Source organism: Mustela nivalis (assembly GCF_964662115.1).
Source record: "Mustela nivalis genome assembly, chromosome: 15".
NCBI classification, from domain to species: Eukaryota; Metazoa; Chordata; class Mammalia; order Carnivora; family Mustelidae; genus Mustela; species Mustela nivalis.
This window is the reverse complement of record NC_139034.1, coordinates 20,642,366-20,663,917: the sequence shown is the minus strand read 5'-3', so window position 1 is coordinate 20,663,917 and position 21,552 is coordinate 20,642,366. Positions and strand designations below refer to the sequence as shown.

Here is a 21,552-nt window from a genome sequence, read left to right as displayed (position 1 = left end):
TTATTTTTGAAGTCTTGGCTCCCATGGGTGGCTTCACTAACATCGATTTAATGCCAATATTCCCATTTCCATTTTTCCTTCTTCTGAGTAAACCAGTTTCATGAATAACTGTTCTGCAGCCCTTTAAAAAACGTTGACCAAATCTTTATGATACTATTTTACATTTTTCAATATTGATTCTTGTTAGGCACATGATTGCCCATCCCATAAACTGTATTTGGACTAAGCATGCTATGATGAATGCAGATAAGAATTTGGAAAAAAGAATTCCCTTTGCCTTGTTTTACATAATAGAACTTTATTGGTTATTACATATTGATGTCACCAACTTATTATTGTTCTTTACACACTCGGAAAGCAAATGAATGTGTGTTTTTTTCTAGATACACATGGAATCCTCAGGTTTCAAACTTTCAATTTCTAAAGTATGATTTAATTTTTTTTTTTTTTTTTTTTTTTTTTTTTTTTTTTTTTTTTTTAGTGGAGGTCATCTTTAGAGGTCTGTAGACCTCAAGTCAAGGTCACCAAGACAGTAGTTTGAGTTTGTTGAATATTTACTGGTTGTGTTTCCTTTCTAAAGTTAATCCACTTGATTTTCTTTTTTTAGCACTTTTTCAAATCAATATTAACAAAGTAACAATTGTGCCAAGACAGAATCTGAAGGGAAAGTAATACAATTAACCAGTCAAAGCTAAAGCTAAACTTATCTGGTGAGGTTTTTCTACCTCAAGTAGATCAGTGGGATTAATTGTGTATTTTTGAAAACTTGATTCAGTGTAGTCCTCACCTGAGTGACACCATTAATACAAATGGCAGGGGTAACTAGTACCATTATATTTAAAATGAACTGGTTTTAAGTACATAGTCATCAGATACATCTTGGTAAAATGTGGTTAGAGCTGTTATGTCAGCTTTCTCACTTCCTTCAAAAAGTGTGATATGTTCTCCATCTGTTATATGATCCCAAGCTAAATAGCTACACTTAGGATGTGTTCTTACTTAGGGCAGTACTTTTATGAAGGTGTGTCATAAAACCATCCAGGTGCCAGCAACCTGCCCAGCTGGTTCCCATTTAATCTGCTTGGAGGTGATAACATTTCAAATGTCACAATGTCTCTTAGAGCACCTAATTGTATTAAATTCTAAAATAACTGTGTGTTCCGTACTATACACTCCCAGATGCCTTAGAATTAGCAAACTGAAGCAAACACAAAATTTTACCATTATATATACTATAAAATGGTGTATCTGTTTAGAAAAAACAAAGAAGCAAACTGATTTCACTTGTAAACATGCAGAAAATGCAAGTCGGCTTTTCAGCTTCTGTTGGTCATTGATAAAGACTGATTAATCTCTTTGGGTTAATTTTAAAGAGCAAGGATTTACACGTTATTCCCTTTACTATTTTCAAAATCCTTCAATCAGACTTATGGGCAGTAATCAGAGTGCTCCAGCACTGCCTAAATTAGTATATTTAGGATTAGTAACTAGCATACACAAAGAGCCATACTGATTACTGAATCACTTGAACTGGGAGAGAGGACAAAAACATTAGGTGACAAAATCAGAATCGACAAAATAACAGTCTGCAAGGATATCAATGTAATAAATAGGACATTTAACGTGAATAAATAAAAAACACCAAACTCCCAAATGCAGACTAGGGAGACCTGACATAACTGTGAGCTCAGTGTTAGGCTAAAAAGTTATGGAGCTATCTATCTATCACTAGGCCAGTGTGATCTGCACTTTTAGTGCATTAATATTCCATTCACAAGGGGAAGGCTCTATCTGCTCTGTGCCAGTCAGGGCATGCCTAGAATATTACATTTCTTTTCAGCCCTAGCATTAACAAGAGATTGGGAACTGCAGTGTATCCCCAGGATGGTAAAAGGGTCATGGAGCCCTGTTGTACGATGAACAATCCAAAAAAAAACCCCAAAAAAACGGGGCATATCCAAGTTGAAAAAGAGAAGATACTGAAGGGGTCCAGTAACTATTTCCAAATTCCTAAAGCACTGTCATAGGAAAAATGGATGAGACCTGCATTGGGTAGCCCCAGTGGTGAGAGCTAAGACCAGTAAATCAAAAATGTAGAAGGACATCATTTCAGCATAAGGAAGAACTTTTTTAGTCTCATATAAATAGTTAAGGGGTCGCTTCAAGAAATAATGTGTTCAGTAGTGGAAGTGGTAGAACTGAGGCCATTTGACTAAATGGCTGGGATTTTTGTAGTGGGAATTTGGCCTCTGGATGGAAGTAAGCTGGAATGGGAAATATTTAAGGTCTACTCCAATCCCTGAAATTCTTTGAATACATGAATAATTATTGCCTTGGAAAGTGTATAATGCTAACTATCTTACCTCTTTGGGAAAAAGAAAAAGATAATACCGTTAGGAATCTAATACATTTATTTTCACTCTATTTGAGCATAATAAAATGACAACTTTTCACTCTGTGTTCTCTATTTGTAAGGATATAAATTTTTCTCTTAAAATGGTCTGTTACCCTCAGCATGAAATTTGAAATTACTTGGGGGGTACATTTTCAAAACTAAAGTTGAAAATAAGCAATTCTAAATGTAAGCAAATTTGTGTTAATTCTATCTTTTTTTTTTTTTTTTTTAAACCGGAGTCTAAAAACCTTGAGGGGTTTTTGTCCATAAGGCAGAGAAAACACAGCTGGCATTGTGGCAAGCATTCAGGGCATCAGACGTCTGGTGGCACTGTTGAAAATGCAATTTGTTAGTTGATAAGGCATTTTAGTGAATAATATCCAGTCAGTTGATTGAACATTACAGTTTAAAAGATGTTTTCACATACTTTGGGTCAGAGTTCTGTTTTGAGTATCTGATGTTCTTATTAAAAGAACCAGCTTTTGGAATTGAGTGCATGAATGTGGACATCTTTGCTAGGAAACATGCTACTGGTCTATTAATTCGAGCGCTTGATGAAAGAATGTGTCTTTGTATACTAAAATTTAAAACCCCATATGACAAGATAGCACCTGCCACCCCAAACCACAATGTGTCTTCATTATTAAACACCACTTGCTATGCTGCTGGAAGAAATTCAAGGATCAGAAAGCCCAGAAGAGAAGGTCTACGTTTTAGACATTTACTTACTGCTTTTCTGCTTGGAACAACATTACGTCTACAGCAAAAGCAATCACACAGGGGATAAAAGATCTCACTTTCTGAAAACACACACCTTTCCCTCAAATGTGGTAATGTTAATGTTTATTTTCTCCAGACATCGACATCATAAATCTGCCTTCTCTAAGCCTTGTATTCCAGTATTACAAAAAACAAGTTGTTCACAAACAGACATCCGTGAAAGTCAGCAAAGCATGACTTAGAAGCTCATACATTTCCAGTACCTTCGACAGAGTTGGTTATAACCACATAGTTAGGGTCACTTCCAGAGAAAACTGTTTCAGGGTCCCAATCCGAATCCCTCTTTCTAGCCCAAGAGAGGAAAAATGTGTGCTGCTCATCACAAAAGGAGGCTGGATGAGAAAGATTGAAAAATCACCGCTCAAGTTGCCGCTGATTGGTGGCAGACTCTTACCATACGGGAACAGAAAGGACACAGCACACAAACTACGTGGGCTTCAGGGGTAGCCTAGAGTAACCCCAAAACTTGTAGAATGTCCTGTAAGGAAGCAGATGCAACCCTGCTGTGAATGTACCTTTCACCCCAACGTCAACAGTCAGCTTTGACGAACTCAGCCAATTGAACGTGTGTGTCTTTGCCACACCCAGGAAAGCAGGCAGTGGACTTAGATGGCCTGCAATGATTTAAGTAATATTTACCCAGTGATACTCATCTTTTTGGTGACAACTAAGAATCTTTGCTTTTTTTTCTATGCAAGATACTGTTGGGGGTAAAGAAATTATCTAAAATTTTCTCTTCCTACTTTGTGTACAGTTAAGGCTGGATGGAATGGGGAGGAGGTTGAAGGGAAACAGGTAAGCAGAGAACAAATAGGTCAACTTTGCTTCTCGCCACCTCTTCATTATTAATTCAACTACAGATGCTCTTTCCCTTCTCTCTGCTCCACAGACAGCCAGCACCATGAGCCAATGCTGCCCCCTCACCGCCTCCTGCTCCCATCAGGCCAAGCAAGTGGATAAACCCAGGGAAACAGAAGGAAGATCTTTTAGGACAAGCTGTGTTCACTGTTTAGAAATAGCATTGAAATATGCAAATTGTGTTCTCAAGGAATAGAAGCAGAGATGGAAAGGTTCATTGTTTAAGTATTGCCCCGTAGCTAATCATAGTACTAAATATTTGGTATTGTTTCATCCTCTGAGCTTTGTCATATAGTTGTTCTCCTGTCTGCTCTCACTGGTCTTGGGTCACAATACACCAAAACGTGCAAGGGCATCACCAGGCTTAGACTTTAGTTCCTGTCCTTGCCTCAGACTTGTTTTGTAACGTTTAACATATTGATAACCTGCTTAGCGCTTGTGTCTTGATCTCAAAGTGGAATTAACAGACCCACTCTTTAACCTTGATCCAAGAATGTGGTAAGCCTCCATGTTTTTCTTTTAGGCTATTCCGTAAAACAAAGTGAAGAGAATTTTTTTCCTATGGTAAGAATAGAAAACATTTTGGATGAGATCAGAGTGGCGCCATATTTGAGGCCCGTTTGCAGATAGACTGTGGAAAAGTGAGGTGAGAGGCTTCAAATCTAATGAACCTGAAGAGTGAGCTAAGGGAGGCTGATTTTGAGGAAAAAGGACTAAACAGTCCAGAAACATCCATATTTAGAATGATTATCCAGACACAGTTAAACTATCTATTAAGGTTAATAGGGTGGGAAAGAGAAGTAATCTAATTGAGTAGTCTAAGAACCTCCCCCTTCAAGTATTAAGAGCAAATCCTCCCTGGTGATGGGTGCAGTTATACCCCAAGATTCTGGGCTGGGCATAGCACCTGCAGACTGGCGCTCTGACCGAATGTTTTTATCCTTTGTTTCTGTTCCCTCACAGAGCTCTCAACATGGAGGCTCCTCTACTTCCCTGGCATCCACCAAAGTCTGCAGCTCAATGGACGAGAACGATGGACCTGGAGAAGGTGGTGAGCTTGGGACTTGGTGTCTGAGGAGAAGGGTTTCAGGGGGCAGAGGATGAATTGGCTGAATTTACCTCAGGAAACTGTAACTTCTCAAGGATTATGAAGTAGAAGCCTAAAGCAACTCAGAGGGATAGGATTGTATATGGTTTCCCCCAGGGATCATATCTACTCTGTGGGAACAGGAAGAAGGAATTATTTTACATCCTCGGAGGCCCTAACTGTTCCAAGAAGGCCAGATATTGCCTACTTTGAAAACAAAAGGAAGTAATTGCTGCCTTTGTTTTCCCAAATTCTGTTCATATTCAGTATATTAAAGATAATTTACTCTCTTGATTGACTGTTACAGCCCTACAGATGTACTCTAACTAACGTGAGCTCAATATGTGAAAATACGGCTTTACAAAAAGAATTACTTGATGACAATTGCAAAAATATTCTTTGTACCTTAAGCTAGTTCATTTTAGAATTTCTCTGTGATGTGGTCCGAAGACCTAGATTCTGGAATGGACTTTTCTACTAACTCACTGGATTGTTTTGGTTTTATTTATTTATTTGGGAGGGAGTTTTAGGGGAGAAGAAGAGAGAGAATCTTAAGCAGTCTTCACCCCCAGCACAGAGCCTGACACAGGGTTCAATCTCAGGACCCTGAGATCATGACTTGAGCTAAAATCAAGAGTCAGATGCTTAACTGACTGAACCACCCAGGCACCCCTCCCTGGACTGTTTTGGATAATCCTCTTCAGCATTCTACATCTTAGTTCCTCGTCTATAAAATTGTATAAGATTGGAATATATGCCTATTTCCTCTCTGGGGGTCATTTTCAGACTCAAATCAATTATGAGAAAGTATTTAGAAAAGTATAAGACTTATAAGATCAAGCCACTGTTAAAGAAAAAGAATCAGCATCCCTTATTCGTTTGAAGTGATATGATTAGATTTTCTTAAAAAAAAAAGTACCTTTTCTTATGTCAAGTGAGATAACTGATTTGCACATGAATTATTTCCTGACTACCGTGCCCTATCAGATTTTTTTTTTTTTTTTGTATTTCCAAGAAGTATGAAATTCAACCACCTAGAAGTCTCTCTTGTTCTGCTGTGTTATATTTACCTAATGAAATGAAATGGTCTTTGGCTAAGATTTTGGCACAGCCTTCTTAGCCCAAAGCCTGAAGGATACATTTTATCAATACGGGGAAAAAAAAATATCCAAAGCCCATGTGCTCCAAGCAGTTATGCCTCCAGTAGAAGGAAGCATGAAGAACCACCTTTCTTTTCCCATCTGGAGTCAGCCTTGCTTCTGACAGCCAAGGATTGTTATTTTTGTTATCTATGTAGATAATAAAGAGCCTTAAGACCATGTCATCTGAGAGATGTTTTACAAATATGGGTGCTTTGCAGTGGATTTGAAACTTCTCCAACGTTCTCCTCTAATTCCCATGGAGTAGATAAAAATCCCCAGGCTGAGTCTTTCAAACAGAGGCAAAATTATTAGCTTCTTGGGGTGTGGGATGGTGGGGATTAGGGAGGGGTTGTTAATCGGCTTGCAGCTCTCACATTTTATTCCGGAGACCACTGTGATAGCTTCTAGTGGGTAAAGACTAAAACACCACCTATGAAGAGGTAAGGAGACTAACTAGATCCCAAGGCCAAAAGTAGCAGCAGCAAATGTCCCACATTTGTACAACCCTTTCCAGAAATTCCATCCACCCTAGAATCCAGAGTGGTGCAGATCACAGAACCAGCATAAGGGTCCTAAAGCAGATGTGTGATAATTGTGAGTTTCCATGTGTCATTCCCTAGTGTTGCAGGCTAATGGAGAAGACAGAAACCTAGGCACCACCTAAGGTTTTAATTTTATTTTGAGAAGAAATGTTTAGTCTCAGTTTATGATGAAAGGTCAGAATAGGAGCACATTTAGAAAGCACACTAGGTTTCCATCACATTTTGTATTCAGGTTGCCTGAGGGAGCGCTAGGATTTATAACTTTAAAGCATGTAAATTTTAGAGCCCAGCTATAAAAAGCTTTTTACACCCCGAAGATGTTAAAGGTTATCCAGTATATTTATGTGACCTAAGTGTGGCTTATTTAGTTTTATGGCCTTAGATATTTAAAGCATTATTAGGCATTTGTAAAATATTTCAAAATGCATTTTAAGGGGGAAAATGTGTTGTGTTAGTGGCACTAACATAATTGAAACTACAAACCTGTTCTGTTCACAGACATAATAAATATTGCAATTTTAACTCAACATCTGCTATGCAGGTTGCTGGTGAGAACATTTGTCTAAAATCTGCTCATTGATACTGGGGAGTTGGGGTGGGGGGGCCAATCAGGGCTTGGTTCATAAGGAATTTTACGGAGATCTCCATTTCAGGATGCAGTAAAGCTAAGCGTCCAAACAGCAGGCAGGCTTCATGCTTGTACCATGTCAGGCAGAGTCCCCCATAAGCTCCATTTTTCCTCCTGAGCCATACCCAGGAAGGTCACGTCTCTCTAGACAGTGGGTAGTCCATAAACACGACGGATCAAATTGGCATGAAACACAGAGCGAAATTTCCTCCTCGAAGTCCCCACGGCCACAGAAAGTGTTGTTTGCCTTCCCATCGGTTTAAGTGGACTCCATAAGTCTTAGGTTTCCTTTCAGTTTATCATTCGTCTTGGTAAAAGCTGTTGAGTATACAGCATCTGCAGAGGGAGGGGAGGCAGGGCTTGTCTCACTGTATGGAACGTAACATATCGATTCTGAATCAGTTCCAGTCTATTCGATGATCCTTCTAAATGTCTCTCTGGTGCGACATCTGTGTTCCCTTTTCTACCAATAAAAATGTACTAATGATTCTTTCAGAAGTGTCGGAGGAAGGCTTCCAGATTCCAGCCACAATAACAGAACGATACAAAGTCGGAAGGACAATAGGGGATGGAAATTTTGCTGTTGTCAAGGAATGTGTAGAAAGGTGAGAAGGATATCGTTTGCATCGCACTTTAAAGGAAACATTTGGCATTATGTTTTCCAAGATTGTGTCTTTATTTGCCGTCTGTGGCACATATGGAATAGGTTAAGGTCTCAACTCCAGATGTAAAAAAAAAATTTTTAAAGAAAGAAAAGCCCATCTCACAACAGATTTGAAAAATGTAGTGATTCCTGGGACAATCTATAAATTAAGGACTTTGATTTTTCCTTTTTAATGTACTCAGCAAAACTTTGCCAGATCTTTCAGGTGAGCCCTTTTATTGTTTAAAAAAAAAAAACACAAAACATATTGAACGTTTTTTTCCGATGCTTTTCTGAGACATTTTGTAGAGGTCAGAACATTCTTGCATAGAGTGGATTTTAACTTACTATCATCAAATTAAATATAATAACCTTGAAAAGCTTTAAAGTGTGTAGGTACTGATCTCAACAAAAACGGTGTTTAATATATTAAAATGTTTTCAGATGAATGTGCTTGGTACTCTTGGGGGCCAAAGACAGGAGGTTTGGAGTAAAAGGTTTATCCCTGAGATCTAGATACCTAATCAAGGATAGTGACCGGTGGCAATTAGATGAAATGACAACTAATAAAATCATATCCCAGACTAAGGTGGCCTCAAACCATCAGCCTGCTGTTGAATTTGGAACTCTCTTCCTGAGTAGCTTCTTGCTCTAAGGGACCTGGGCAGCCCGCAGCTCCTGCTCAGAGCTGGTGAGCAGAGCATTGAAAAGTCAGGGGTAACCCAGTTCATTCCTTGAGAAAGGTTTCACTGCTGGCCTCTGGGGACTGGTTTCCCCATCACTCTTCTCTGCCCCCAGGAGGCTGGGCGCCTACCAGTCAGCGCTGTAGAAGAATAGCGCGCTTTCACTCAGTTCTACCCTTCAGAGAGAATGCCTTGGACTAGAAGCTTTAGCTGCGTAAGATCCAAAACTTGTTTTTCTCCAAGAGCTTTGATTTAGAAGCCCAGTTTCATGCCATGCTGGAGCTGGAAGTCTACACAGGGCCTCAAGCATCACCAGGGTCCTGAGTTTGGCCAGTGTCCTCTGATTTGCTCCCCTGCCCCCTCTGCCATCCTTAGGTAGATGTCTCCCTGACTGAGGTCGCAGACCCCTTGGGAAGATACCCTTGGGCACTAAATTTCAAACTTGCTCCCCTGCAGCAGGACAGCTGGGATGAGATAGTCCCACCGGGACCAGCAATCCACTGTAGCAGGACAGGCATGAGAAGAGGAGGGTGAAAAACCCCTTAGGAGTTACTGTGAGGCCACCTTTTCCCCTTGCTGCCCCTCAGTCATCCCACTGCCACCAGTTTGACCATTTGTTGCATCTCTGCCAAATACACAAAGTTCTCCATTACTTTCCTAGGCCTCACACCTCCAAAAACAGAAACAACCACTATTTCCTGAGCATCAACTATATAAAGCCCATATGATATTTCATGTAATTGTCATAATGATCCCATAATATTAATATTGTCTCCATTTTAAAGCAAAGAACCCCTTAAGAAGTTAAATGCCCAGAGTTGCTCAGTTAGTAATTACTTAGGAAGGCCAGGGTCCAAAACCCACACTCTTTTGACCACTCTGTTGTCGCCAACGGAGAGTCTCTCAGGAGAATGTAGCTTCGCCGGTCTAGAGTCACGCACACTGCATTTGTGTCCGTACAAAAAAGAAATCAAATCAGGAAAGCCACTGTTAAAGCAAAGGATGCAAGTGTGTGTGTGTTTATATAATTTTATGTTTCATTTATACTTTTACAGATAGTAAGTCAACTCTTTTTAACTTTTTTTCCCACTGTAGCAGAAAATCCCATTTTTAGCAGATTGCCTGTGCCCTTCCTACGTGGGGTGTCTGGTGATCTGCCAGCATGCGTCATCTGTTGAGACTGGTGTGGCAGCCACGTGCCATCTCTCCCAGCTCGCACAGGGATCACGAGGGCAGCTTAGCCCAACAGTCACTGGTCTTCCCACAGTGAAAATGTCTCATGTCTCCATCCAGAATTAATGTCTTTCTTTCCAGTTTGAATTGTGTTTATACTGCATGAGTTTGCATCTTGGGTTTCATGGTACGAACCTTCCAAGTCTACACACCAGATTGCTCCACCAAGTTTTTGTATTCTGCTCCTGCTGAATGAGGACATGGGGCATGTGACCTCTCTCCATGGAGGCATCATGAGACATTCTTTTAATATTTTCCAGAGGTCCAAGAAAATATGCAAGCTAAGCATGTTGTTAATGGCACACGTTGCTCGTGGGTACATACCACCATATTTTGAAGGATACGTGTGTCTTAACGACCAAATAAACATGTCCCTCCTCTGTTAAGAAGCCGCCGTCCCAGGGAAGGTCTTCCTACAACAAAGGACACAATGGTAGTGTTGCCTAGGCTTTTTGTTCCATGGCCCTGTCCCAACATATCCTTTGGTGATGGCTGCTGGGTCCATTATGATATATGCCTCTTCCCCAGTAGCCATTTCTCTAGTGGCCTCAGGAGCCCCTAGGACATGGCAGAGGAAGTGGGTGAATGGAGACTTGCTCTCTTCCGAAGCTGTTTTCTAGACTACTTGGGGCCCCAAAGAAAAAGAGAGTTGAAAAGCACTAGTGAGACGTCAGAGCATGAGTAGAGGGCTCCCAATGAGGGGCCCTTTGTCTTTGGCTTTCCTGGTTCCTCATGGATTATTAGGACACAAGCCAAGGGTCCCAGTGGCGCAGTTAGGAGCAGTGACAGTGTCTCCTGTGGTTCTTGGCCCCCTCTCTACCTGCACTGCTTTTCATCATTGCATCTTCTAGCAATGTATGCAGCAGAATTGTATTCAAGTTCTACCTGCTCTTGATTCCCCTTTCCCTCCCTCCCCTATAAAACTGAGGATCTGCTCAAGGAAACCATTGGCTTAAGCAGTGAGTGTAGGTGGGCTCAAACCCATCCAAACATCCAAATGAGCTGAGACTTCAGGGACACAAAACCGGGTTGCATCTACATAGAAAGTCTCCAGAATTCTCAAAAACCTCCAAAACCTTGTACCTGTAAATTGAAGGCATTACCTTCTGAAGTGTGATTTGGAGGCTGAGTCTGGATGGAGCCGAGCTGGGTCTCAGCTAGCTGGTGGTGTTCTTCCTTCTTTCCTTCCTGAGGATGCCCTGGTGCGGGGCTTGTGCTCAAATTCAAAATCAAACTCTACTCCAGAGATGTTCGAGGAGACAGTCTGGGAGCCCTCAATTCTCTGCTCTCCACAATGACCTCCTTAAGAAGAGGCTGAGATGGGCTTTATTATGAATGACTCTGTAGCAAACAAAGGGTGGTGTTTACTAACTCCCCTTTGTTGGGGGCTCCTAACTGCCATCACCCTTTGGCATCTCCACCACTCAGCCAACATGCTTGGAGCCCCTGCTAGTTCAGGCCTACCTTGTACTCATACGGGGCTACAGAGAGGGCCAAGACCCCAGTCCCTCTGCTTGAGAACCTATCACAATGGAAGCATTGCCGTGAAATTCATCAAATGCTATGATGAGAATGCCCGGGAAGCTGTTTTTCCTTTTCCACATAATTTTTTTAGTACCTTGAAAACCTAGCAAACTCCTCATAACAGCAATAGCAAAAAGCACACTAGTCCCCGAACCCCAATCGATAAGCATTCTGCCACCCTTCTTCCCAGGGTAAGGGAGAAGGGTGGTCAGCATATTGGCCCTGGGCTGAGAATCACTAAGTTTAAACAGGAGAGCTTTCTCCAAACCATTGTTGTTGTGTTGTGTTTTGTTTTCCCAGCACAAACAGTAAAAATTGGATTTAGTTCAAGTTTGTAAAATTTGGAAATTTCTGTCTTAATAGTTCAGGCTCTAACCTTGGTTCAAAGGTAATAGGCAGGGGACCTTACAAATTGAATTCCCATATAGGAGGGAAAGAAGCAAGCAATGTTTGTCCCACTGCTGCTGCCTTTGCTGCGCCATTCAAGGCTCTGTGATTCCATGCAGGGTCATTTCAGGAACAGACAAGCAAATGGCCTATAGTTTGACCCCAAATCCCAGTGTCTAGTATTCTCACCACAATAAGCTGTAGACTCGGTGGGAACAAGGACCAGGTTTTGCTTACCTGTGTCTAAAATGCCCGAGTTTTTCTCACCTCTGTAGCCACCAAAGAACCATGCTTGTAACCACTTGCTGAATAATTACACGGGTACAGTGGTCCTTAGAGTTAGGGCACACAGGAAGGCAAATACTTTAAGGTTTTATTTCATGCCAAGTATTTTCATTTACCAACTTAAAGCAAGATATTAAACTTTCGTTCTTACGGAATACATTTTGGTACTAACACCTGTTTTCAGGCTTATTTTCCAGACTCAGCTGCTTTCCTATAAACATATACTTCCAATAACGAAGGCTTATATTATGACTTTATAGTCTGTCATCAAGGAATCAAGAAAGAAAACTTGCAGTATGAATTTTGGTCGTCCTCTACAGGACTCACTGTCTGATTAAAATATGGGTCAGTCTAACTTAGTGGTGGATCCTATTATTTAAGGTTCTGGGTTCCGGAACCCATAAAGTCCCTTTTCCTAGTAAATCCTGAGGCCACTACTGCCCAGGCTTGCTTGCATTTTCCCTTCAGCCCAAAGCTCAGGATGTGACCTAGTTTTCCTGGCGTCCTGGGAGTCAAGGCACCCGCTTGCTCCTTGGAAATTCTGCTCCTTGCCCGGCTGGCTCACAGGGGGACTTGACCTTCCCAGTCCCACGCCAGCCCTTGGCTTTGAGTCCTGTGATGTTACTCATTCCAGGGAAACAAGAGGATCAAATGGCAACATGGGGAATGACAAAACTAAGAAAGCCCCTTCTCTTCTCATCAACACCATCCCGTCATCTGTCCCCTTCGTTGGGGCCCAGAATAGAAGTGCCACCTCTACCCCAGCTCCTTGGTCCTGCCTGGGATCGTGGGCTTTGATCACAGTAGTCATTCCAATAGTCTAGCATTCTTGTCATCACCTGAAACGTTCTAAACCAGATGGGAAAGGGATCGTGGATTTGAATCTCAGATTTGTTTTATTTTATTTATTTATTTTTTTAGCGATGTGTGAAAAGCAGAATCCAGAAATTCTTCAGCATTTAGTTTTCCTCTTGATTAAGGGTTTTCAGATTTGCAAACAAACTCTTGAGAAGCTTCCTCAGAAGAGACACTTAAAAGGACCCTGTATTCCTTCTCTGATGGGAAGAATCCCCTTGCGTGTGCCTGACTTCCCTCTCCCGTCCATCCACACAGGGGCCTGGGAGTCTAGTGGGAGAAGTTTTAGCAAATGATGTGAATGGTGTCCAAAATGCCCTCAGGACGCACTGCTAATACCTGCCCTCTTAATGTATGGGCAGATCACTCATACTCTAAACACGTAACTAGAAAGTCTCCCCTTTGATTCTTCATACTGAAGATTTTTAAAACCCTATTTTAAACTTCCGTTCGTAGTCAACCCCACTCCCACTGTATTCATTTGGATCTCTGAAGTTGGCTTTTATCGATGGGCAAAAAGCTAAGCTGTTTTGGTTTCCCACCAGAAACGAAGTGGAAATGCTTGTAAAATAGTTGTTTCTTAGGATTATTAAGTACACATCCTTCGACAATAGAACTGTCCATTTTGGCACTGCAGGATCTTGGAAATGTTAACACAAGTTAGGAAGCTATTTAAAGGTAGCTATATGACTAACACTCCCTCCCACACCCATCACAGAGGAAGGGCAGTGTTGGCTGGGCTGTATATGAACAGAGTCCTCAAGAACTCAAAAGAATCTTGTTTTATTTTGTTTTTAAGACTTATTTATTTATTTGAGAGAGAGAGAGAGCATGCAATGGGTTAAGCAGAGGGAGAGGGAGAGAGAGGGAATCCTGAGGCAGACTCCCCACTGAGCATGACGCCTGGCATGAGGCTCCATCCCAGGACCCCGAGATCATGATCTGAGCCAAAATCAAGAGTCAGACGCTCGACTGACTGAGCAACCCAGGCGCCCCAGTAGTAGTGGTTTTATTACAAGTATTGTAACATTAAACAGCTCAGGATGGGACACCTGGTTGGCTCAGTTAGTTAAGCATCTGCCTTCAGCTCAGGTCATGATCCCAGCGTCCTGGGCTCAAGTCCTGCATTGGGCTCCCAGTTCAGCAGGGAGCCTGTGTTTCCCTCTGCCCCTCCCCCTGCTCATGCTTTCTCTCTCTCTCTCTCTCTCTATGAAATAAATAAATGAAATCTTAAAAAAAAAACAAAAACAGCTCAGGATGTTTCTATGCCAGCATAGGTGTTGTCCTTACACTTGGTCAGCCCTTTAAGGTTTACATATTTCTCTGAAAAAAGGAAAGAGTCTTTTACAAAATATATCAGTTTGATACAAGGTCTAGGGGGTAAGAAATTAGTCCTTAACAAAATGACTCAACAGATTTGAAATTTAGTTTGTTTCTCACAAATAACTTTCTCGTTGCAGGTCAACGGCTAGGGAGTATGCTCTGAAAATCATCAAGAAAAGCAAATGTCGAGGCAAAGTATGTATAAGGCTTATTGTCATGGAAATACAGTGTTACGGCGTGGGTGGGGTGGGGTGGGGAGGTAGAAACACAGAGATCAGTTCCCAAATAAACATAAATTTACCCTAGGACTTGCATTTTGGTGGAATACAATGTTATATATTTAATGGAATATAACTTTATAAATATTCTTGGAATGAAAGTTAGGAAGAATGATTGCATGTTATGTCTGTTCCTTATTGTTGGTTTGCTTGTTTTACTTTCTTAATTTACTTTTGTGATCTGAGTTTCATTCCGTCCTTCTATATGCAGTTTTAGTTCTACTGGTAAGTCGCAAGCATCCTCTGAGGACCTTCAACCACTTTTGGCAATTCTAGGCTGAGTATCAGAATCTCAGACATACTCATTGTATTTTACCCAAACATAGCTCCTTTGATCCTCAGATAACACAGCTGCTCTCTTGGGAGTTAGCTCCTCATGTGTTGTGATGTGTATATTAATTAAGGTAACTTTTCGCTTAAACAGGAGCACATGATCCAGAATGAGGTGTCTATTTTAAGAAGAGTGAAACATCCCAATATTGTTCTTCTGATCGAAGAGATGGATGTGCCAACGGAACTGTATCTTGTCATGGAGTTAGTAAAGGTGTGTATCTTGGAAAAAGAATAAACCCACACAAGGCACCGCGCTTTCCTATCTGATAGAGGGAGCTGTTTCCTTTGTTTCCTTCCACCAAAGTTTATTTAGTTTCTCCTTTCTGTGTATTGGCCTAACGGTTAAGAGTATGAACACTAGAGGGGCGTGCGGGTTGCTCAGTGGGTTAAAGGCTCTGCCTTTGGCTCGGGTCATGATCTCAGGATCCTGAGATTGAGCCCCCGCATCAGGCTCTCTGCTCAGCGGGGAGCCTGCTTCCTCCTCTCTCTCTGCCTGCTTCTCTGCCTACTTGTGATTTCTGTCTGCCAAATAAATAAATAAAAATCTTAAAAAAAAAAAAAAAAAAAGAGTATGAACACTAGAATGAGAATGCAAGCATTCAAGTCCCAGCCTAGACCATTATAGCTTTCTGACCTTAGGTATACTTCTCTGTACCTTAGTTTCCTCAAATGTAAAATGAGGTGAATAATAGTACCTACCAGGAGTGTTATGGTGAAGATAAGATAAGAGGGATGACTTATACCATGTACTTTTTTTAAGGAAGGTGGAGAGGGGCAGAGAGAGAGGGAGAGGAAGAGAAGCAGACTCCCTGCTGAGCACAGCACCCAATGTGGGATTCGATCTCATAGTCCTGAGATCATGCCCTGAGCCAGAATCAAGAGTTGGATGCTTTACTTGACTAAGCCACCCAGGTGCCCCCACTAATGTACTTTCTAATACAACAGAAGGTACTAGGTACCAATATGATCATTGTTTTTAATCATTGCTATAGAAATTGTGCCCTTTTTTGTGAACTACATCCAAAGGTATCAATCATTCTTATTTAAAAAAAAAAAAAGCTTTAAACTTTTACTCACCAATGTCAGAAAAATAGCACTAGAAAATACTCAGCTGCCTTTCAGTAGATGTTACAACCTTGTCCTGTTGCATAAAATTACATCTGTATTTTATTAGATCATAGAATATAGATATATTGTTAATGGCTGTATCAACGTGAAAGGTGACTCACCTGTTCCCTCTATTTTTATATTTAAAATTTTCAGTAACTAAAAGTTTTTACAAATTTAATATGTAGGATTCATGACGTGCTATTTTTCTCAAGCCTTTTTTCTATTATGTTAATCTAACTGAAGGTGTAACTAATTTCTACTTTAGTTGTAAAATGTCGTAAATTAGTCACACCACCCTCTGCATCAACTGTGTGCGCCCGTCAGTGAGAGCCTCGGGCTCCAAACCGTGTTTGGAATCACATGCCCCAGCTGGTGGCAGGAATCAGCTCTGGGGAATGTGGCATTTCCTGCTGTAAAGACTTAAGACAAAATCAGCATGTAATAAACTAATCTGTTACTATATAGAAAAATGTTCATTCGAGGATCCTTTAAGCTTTTATTATTCAGAGTTGTTTTACTTTAGATCTATTGGCCTTTTTTTTTTAAGTGCTTATTTGTATTTACAAATGAAGCTTACTTTTTTCCTACTTCCTGTTAGGGTTTTTTCTTATGGAGGAGTGGGACTTGTTTATAGTGACACAAAGGTACTGTCACCCTTTGAGACCAAGGGAAATAAATATGGAAAACTGTTATTTCAACAAAGAAAGATTGATTTCAATTATTCAGAAGATTCTCATATTGGTGCCTTATGGCCAAATAAAGTTTGGTAATTACCAATATTGTAAAATACACTTCCTCTAGCACCCAGGATAATATTTTTTACAGTGACTTTAATTTTGAGGGCAACAAATTCCCATCATTCCTGTTGCCTTTCTGTGTGCTGTTAAAAATTGATTAGTCTCCTTTTATTGGCTGATCTTTGAAGAGTGAAGACTAACTTAGATTTGAAACTGAAAATGAAAGGGGCAAAGGCTTAAGAGTTCAGAACACATTGTGGTGGGAAAGCCTAGTCTGTCACTCTTATGCGTAGCCAGGTGACAATAGCTAAGTTACCACTGAGAGGTCCTGGCTTCACTCAACAGCCTTTGCAAATTCCCTCTGGGTGACCAAGAGAGCCTAACAAGGCCAGAGAGTGTCCAGCTTCCGAACTCCTCCATTGTACCACGAGATGATACCCTCAAATCTGGCTGACCCAGAACTGCTGTGAGGCCAGGTCTGGAAGCACCCCAAGAAGTGAAGGCCAACCCCAGGCTTGACTTGAAAGCCTCCCACAGCGTTTCCCCCCCTGAGAAATGTAGCAGAGGCCATGCTTCTCAAGAGTCCAGTGGTGTCCACAGAGGGCCTGCAGCTATCGGATAAACAAGGCCTGTATTCTGGAAAACAGAAGTAACAATAATTATGAATGAAATTCCGTAATTAATAAGAACAGGTCTTTGTATTGCCGCCTGCAGCTCTGTGCACATGCACATTACATATGTGTTCAGAGGAAGGCAGGCTTCGTGGAGGAGGCGGCCCTGTGGCCAGGCCCTCACCGATCAGCAGGTTCACAGGTCTAGCTAGTGGCAGGAGACGCAGTGAGCCAGGGTGGCATGAAAGGAGGCACCGGGCGGTGGAGAGCCAGGGGCAGGGAACGCCCACTTCCTGAAGGAGGAGCAAAAGGCCCACAACAGCGCGTTCTCTGTAAAGAGGCCGGAAGCAGCGTAGGTTCAGAGGCTGCCTGAGAACCAGCGAGGGAGAGCGCAGCCGAACCTCTTCGGGGGCATATGGGGCGGACTGGCTGTGTACGCGGTTGGCTGCGTCGTCGGGGATGCGGGAGACGTGCGGTGCCAGGATGCCTGGAGCCGCCCTCCACGGCTAGGACGGCTGCGGGGTCACCACCCACAGCTGCACCCCCCAACCCGCTGCGCTGCGGTGCTGTTCATGGAGACCCCAGTGAAAATGCCGCCTCCAGGCGGGGCCCGCAACCAACCTGGAAACCCGCCCCCGGCAGCCTTGCCTTTGAGAGAAACAGCGGAGGACGCGTCCCTCGTGACTCACGTGTGTGTGGTCAGGCTGGGGACTGCGGAGGCCGAGCGGACCGCGGGAGACGCCTCCCGAGCGGAGGTGGTGCAGGGCCACGCGGGACAGGCCGGCTAGTGAGATCCGGAAACTGCCACCCGCAAGGCCTATATTTTGCTCTTGCTATTTAAAAAAACAAAAACGAAACCCCTCACATTAGGCAACAGATGAACACAATTGGCTCCCGTGCTCGGCTGTTGGGCGCATTGTGTCCAAGAATGATGCAAACGTTGTTAGTAAATCGGACCCCAGTTTCTGAAAGGGTTTCCAATAAAGAGAACTAAAATTGGAGCCTAAAATTGTTCTGTTTCTCCAAATAACACGAAGTTAGCCAGGAACAAGGGAAACAAAAGTTCAGATGAATAATGGTCCTAGAAAACTTCCTTTGAAATTTCTCCACCCTCCTCCCTCCTCTCTTTTCTCTCTCATCTTTGGAATGACAGTTTCTGGTCCTTTTCTCTGCTCCTTACAAAGAAGCACATTATTGGAAAAGAAAACACTACACCCACTCCAAGAGAGTGCAGTTTAGGGAATGAAGGAAATGGAGTGTGTGTGTGTGTGTGTGTGCGCGCGCGCGCGCGGGCGCGTGCGTGCGTGAACTTCATAAGGCAGCTGCGCATTTTGTTAAGGGTGTGGTCTGCTGGATTACCTGTTTCTCATTTGGGGAGGCTTGGGGTTATGAACTTTTGCTCACCCTTGATATGAGGCATGTCACACATGCCAGCAGGGCACCCCAGGGTCACCAGGCCTCTGCCCTGGAGACCTGGCTCCACCTCTCCTCCCCAGCTGGGGCCGGAGAGATGACTGCATGTCCGATGGCATCACAGCAGGGAGACAATCACCAGACGAGGGCTGTGGGCCTTCAAGGGGGAAGTGGCGGAGACAGCCCTAGGAGCCCAGAGATGCTGCGCGCTTCTCTGTCTCCTTGAGAATGTGTCCGTTGCCTCTCCAGGCGGCCCCCCTGGACCATCTGCTAATAGCTGCTCCCCCTGCTGTTCTCTTCTCAGGGAGGAGACCTCTTTGACGCCATTACTTCAACCAACAAGTACACGGAGCGAGACGCCAGCGGGATGCTGTACAACCTGGCCAGCGCCATCAAGTACCTGCATAGCCTGAACATCGTGCACCGGGACATCAAGCCAGAGAACCTCCTGGTAAGAGCAGTTCGAACCTCACGCGTCTTGGGTCCCAAGCATTCATGAGTAAATATGATTTTTTTTTCCTTTCCTATTTTCTTTTCTTTTTTGAAAAGAAATATACTTTAAAGGCTACTTTCCAGCTGGACTGGAGTAGCTGGAAATGAACCTCAAGTGTATCCATAAGGGTTAATGTGCGGTTAGAAGGACTTGACTAATTATTAGCAAATAAGAACCAGAGACAGGGTTGAGGGAATAGAGCTTGGGAAATCTAGGGCTGTGGGTAACACCCTAGGCTAGACCAGGATACTCAGGAGGAACATTTATGTGTAGGTTTATTTCTCTACAGTACTTCGATGTCCAAAGTTCTTATTGGGGGAGTGGGGAAGCTCTCAGTCTCCCAAATGTACTTTCCAATAGTATGATCTAAAAGCTAAGACAATAAGTCATGAGTTTTAAAGACACCCGCCTTTCAACATAAAAATAATCATGATGAAGACAGATTTTAAAAATCAGGGACACCCCTATCCCCCTTTATGGCTATTTATTTTGCTTTTCATGAACTCCATGTCTCTGGGGGAAACACTTAGCGTTCTTTATGCAAACAAATGGGAATGCTTTCATAGTCCAGTTGTTAAGGGGACAGTACTGGAAAGAATTGAGGAGACAGGGACTGGGCATCGGGGAGCTGTCACTGGTGAATTTGGGAGTCACATCAATTTTGCTGGCTATCCAGGCTGGAATTTTAATGAAATCTATTCATTTTCTTCCCCCACTCCACCCAGCCCCAAGATGCTAGTTCTCTTTTACTATCATTACGCAGGTCTGAGAGTCATGTATTATATATTACTGTTAGTTTGTCCATCTCTTCAGAAATCCGGGAATTGAGGATTCTCTTTCAAACGCAGGGTTTCTCCAAGGGTGGTCCAAAGACTCCCTGCATCTCAACTACTCCCAGATGCCTGTTAAAAATGCAAATTTCTGAGCCTCCCTGCAGCCCTAGCAAATCAGAATCTGGTGACTGGTGACAGGGTACAGATCTTCCTTGAAACAAGCTCCTCCACATGACCCAAATGAGCATTCAGGTCTAGAAGCAGATGAGCAAGCCAACTCTCCCACCACAAGAAGGGCTGATGAGGTTTGCTAAGATGGTGACCCACCCAGGTGCTTGCCGTGAGTGCTTTTACACTCATGATCTCATTTAATCCTCACAACAGTTAGATGGGGTAGGTTCTATTACCATCCCATTTTACAGGTAAGGAAACTGAGCGCCTACAAGTTTAAAGACCTACGTAAGGCCATTATAACTCATCTGTGGAAGAACTAAGATTTCAACCTAGCTCTGTCCTACTTCAGAGCTCCACATTTTAACCACTAGATGACATGAAGCTGTGCATTAGGGAGATTTATTGTAGGCTGGCTCTGTGCCAGGTTGTGACAGGGAACAGAGAGACCGATGCCTTCATGGAGTTGACATTCAAGTAGGAAAAATAGGCATTCAGGAAATAAATACGCAAGCCATTAGTTCGCTGTAATTATGTTCGTAAACTTGCATCTACTGGCTAATGAAGGCAGTCGAGGTCAAGCGAGGGAGCTCTGACTTAATTGCCCCTCAAATTCCACATCTCTGCAGTAGCCCGAACATTCTCTTCTGCATAGTTGCCTCTGTAACCTGCAGCAATTTTCTCTTGTCTGCATTCATTATTCCTGTGTCCTGAATTATGTAGGATTGTCTCGTGGGAACAGACTCACAATTGGCCTTTGTTTCAAAACTTCTCTAAACCCCCAAAATTCAGTGATTGAAAATTAAAGTTTCGTTCCCCACCCCACCCCACCCCACCCCACTTTACAGTTTGGTTTTGCATGACATCGCCCACTTATTTCTTACTGGAGCATGGTCTGTTTCTGTAAATCCCATACAGGATTACTTAGCAATGTAGTTTTTCTAAAATTATAATTTTTTTTACAAAGTGCTGGACACTTTGAAAAAATTGTGCTCATTCTAACATATTTTACTTTTTAGATTATCCAGAAAGAAAAAAGTTCACTCTTTTCTTTTCCTTTCTCTTCTAATGTGAGAATGTGAAACACACACACACTATTAAAGGCATTTACAATATTGGTTTAAAAAGTATATATGAACGAAAGTAATTCTGCTTCTCCAATATAGTAATTTTTACTCTCAGGAAGTATTAAGAATTGGTGAGCTTTGCAGGGATAAATCTATTATAGTATAAAATAGGTAGAAGAATGGAAGAACTTGAACAGAATT

At 42.4% G+C, this 21,552-nt stretch overlaps 1 protein-coding gene across 10 annotated transcripts in view; it reads left to right on the top strand.

The window, feature by feature from the left end:
• Positions 1–21,552, top strand: part of DCLK1 (doublecortin like kinase 1) — a 352,644-nt gene that overhangs the window by 281,432 nt on the left and 49,660 nt on the right. For 6 of the 10 annotated variants that reach the window (XM_082700457.1, XM_082700459.1, XM_082700462.1 and 3 more), the window contains 5 exons: positions 4,997–5,081; positions 7,929–8,037; positions 14,503–14,560; positions 15,068–15,187; positions 19,152–19,298. In XM_082700457.1, coding sequence (XP_082556583.1) covers positions 4,997–5,081; positions 7,929–8,037; positions 14,503–14,560; positions 15,068–15,187; positions 19,152–19,298 — 519 coding nt within the window. Of the gene's footprint in view, positions 1–4,996; positions 5,085–7,928; positions 8,038–14,502; positions 14,561–15,067; positions 15,188–19,151; positions 19,299–21,552 lie in introns of those variants that run through there. The other 4 variants (XM_082700458.1, XM_082700456.1, XM_082700460.1 and 1 more) reach the window with 2 other exon arrangements.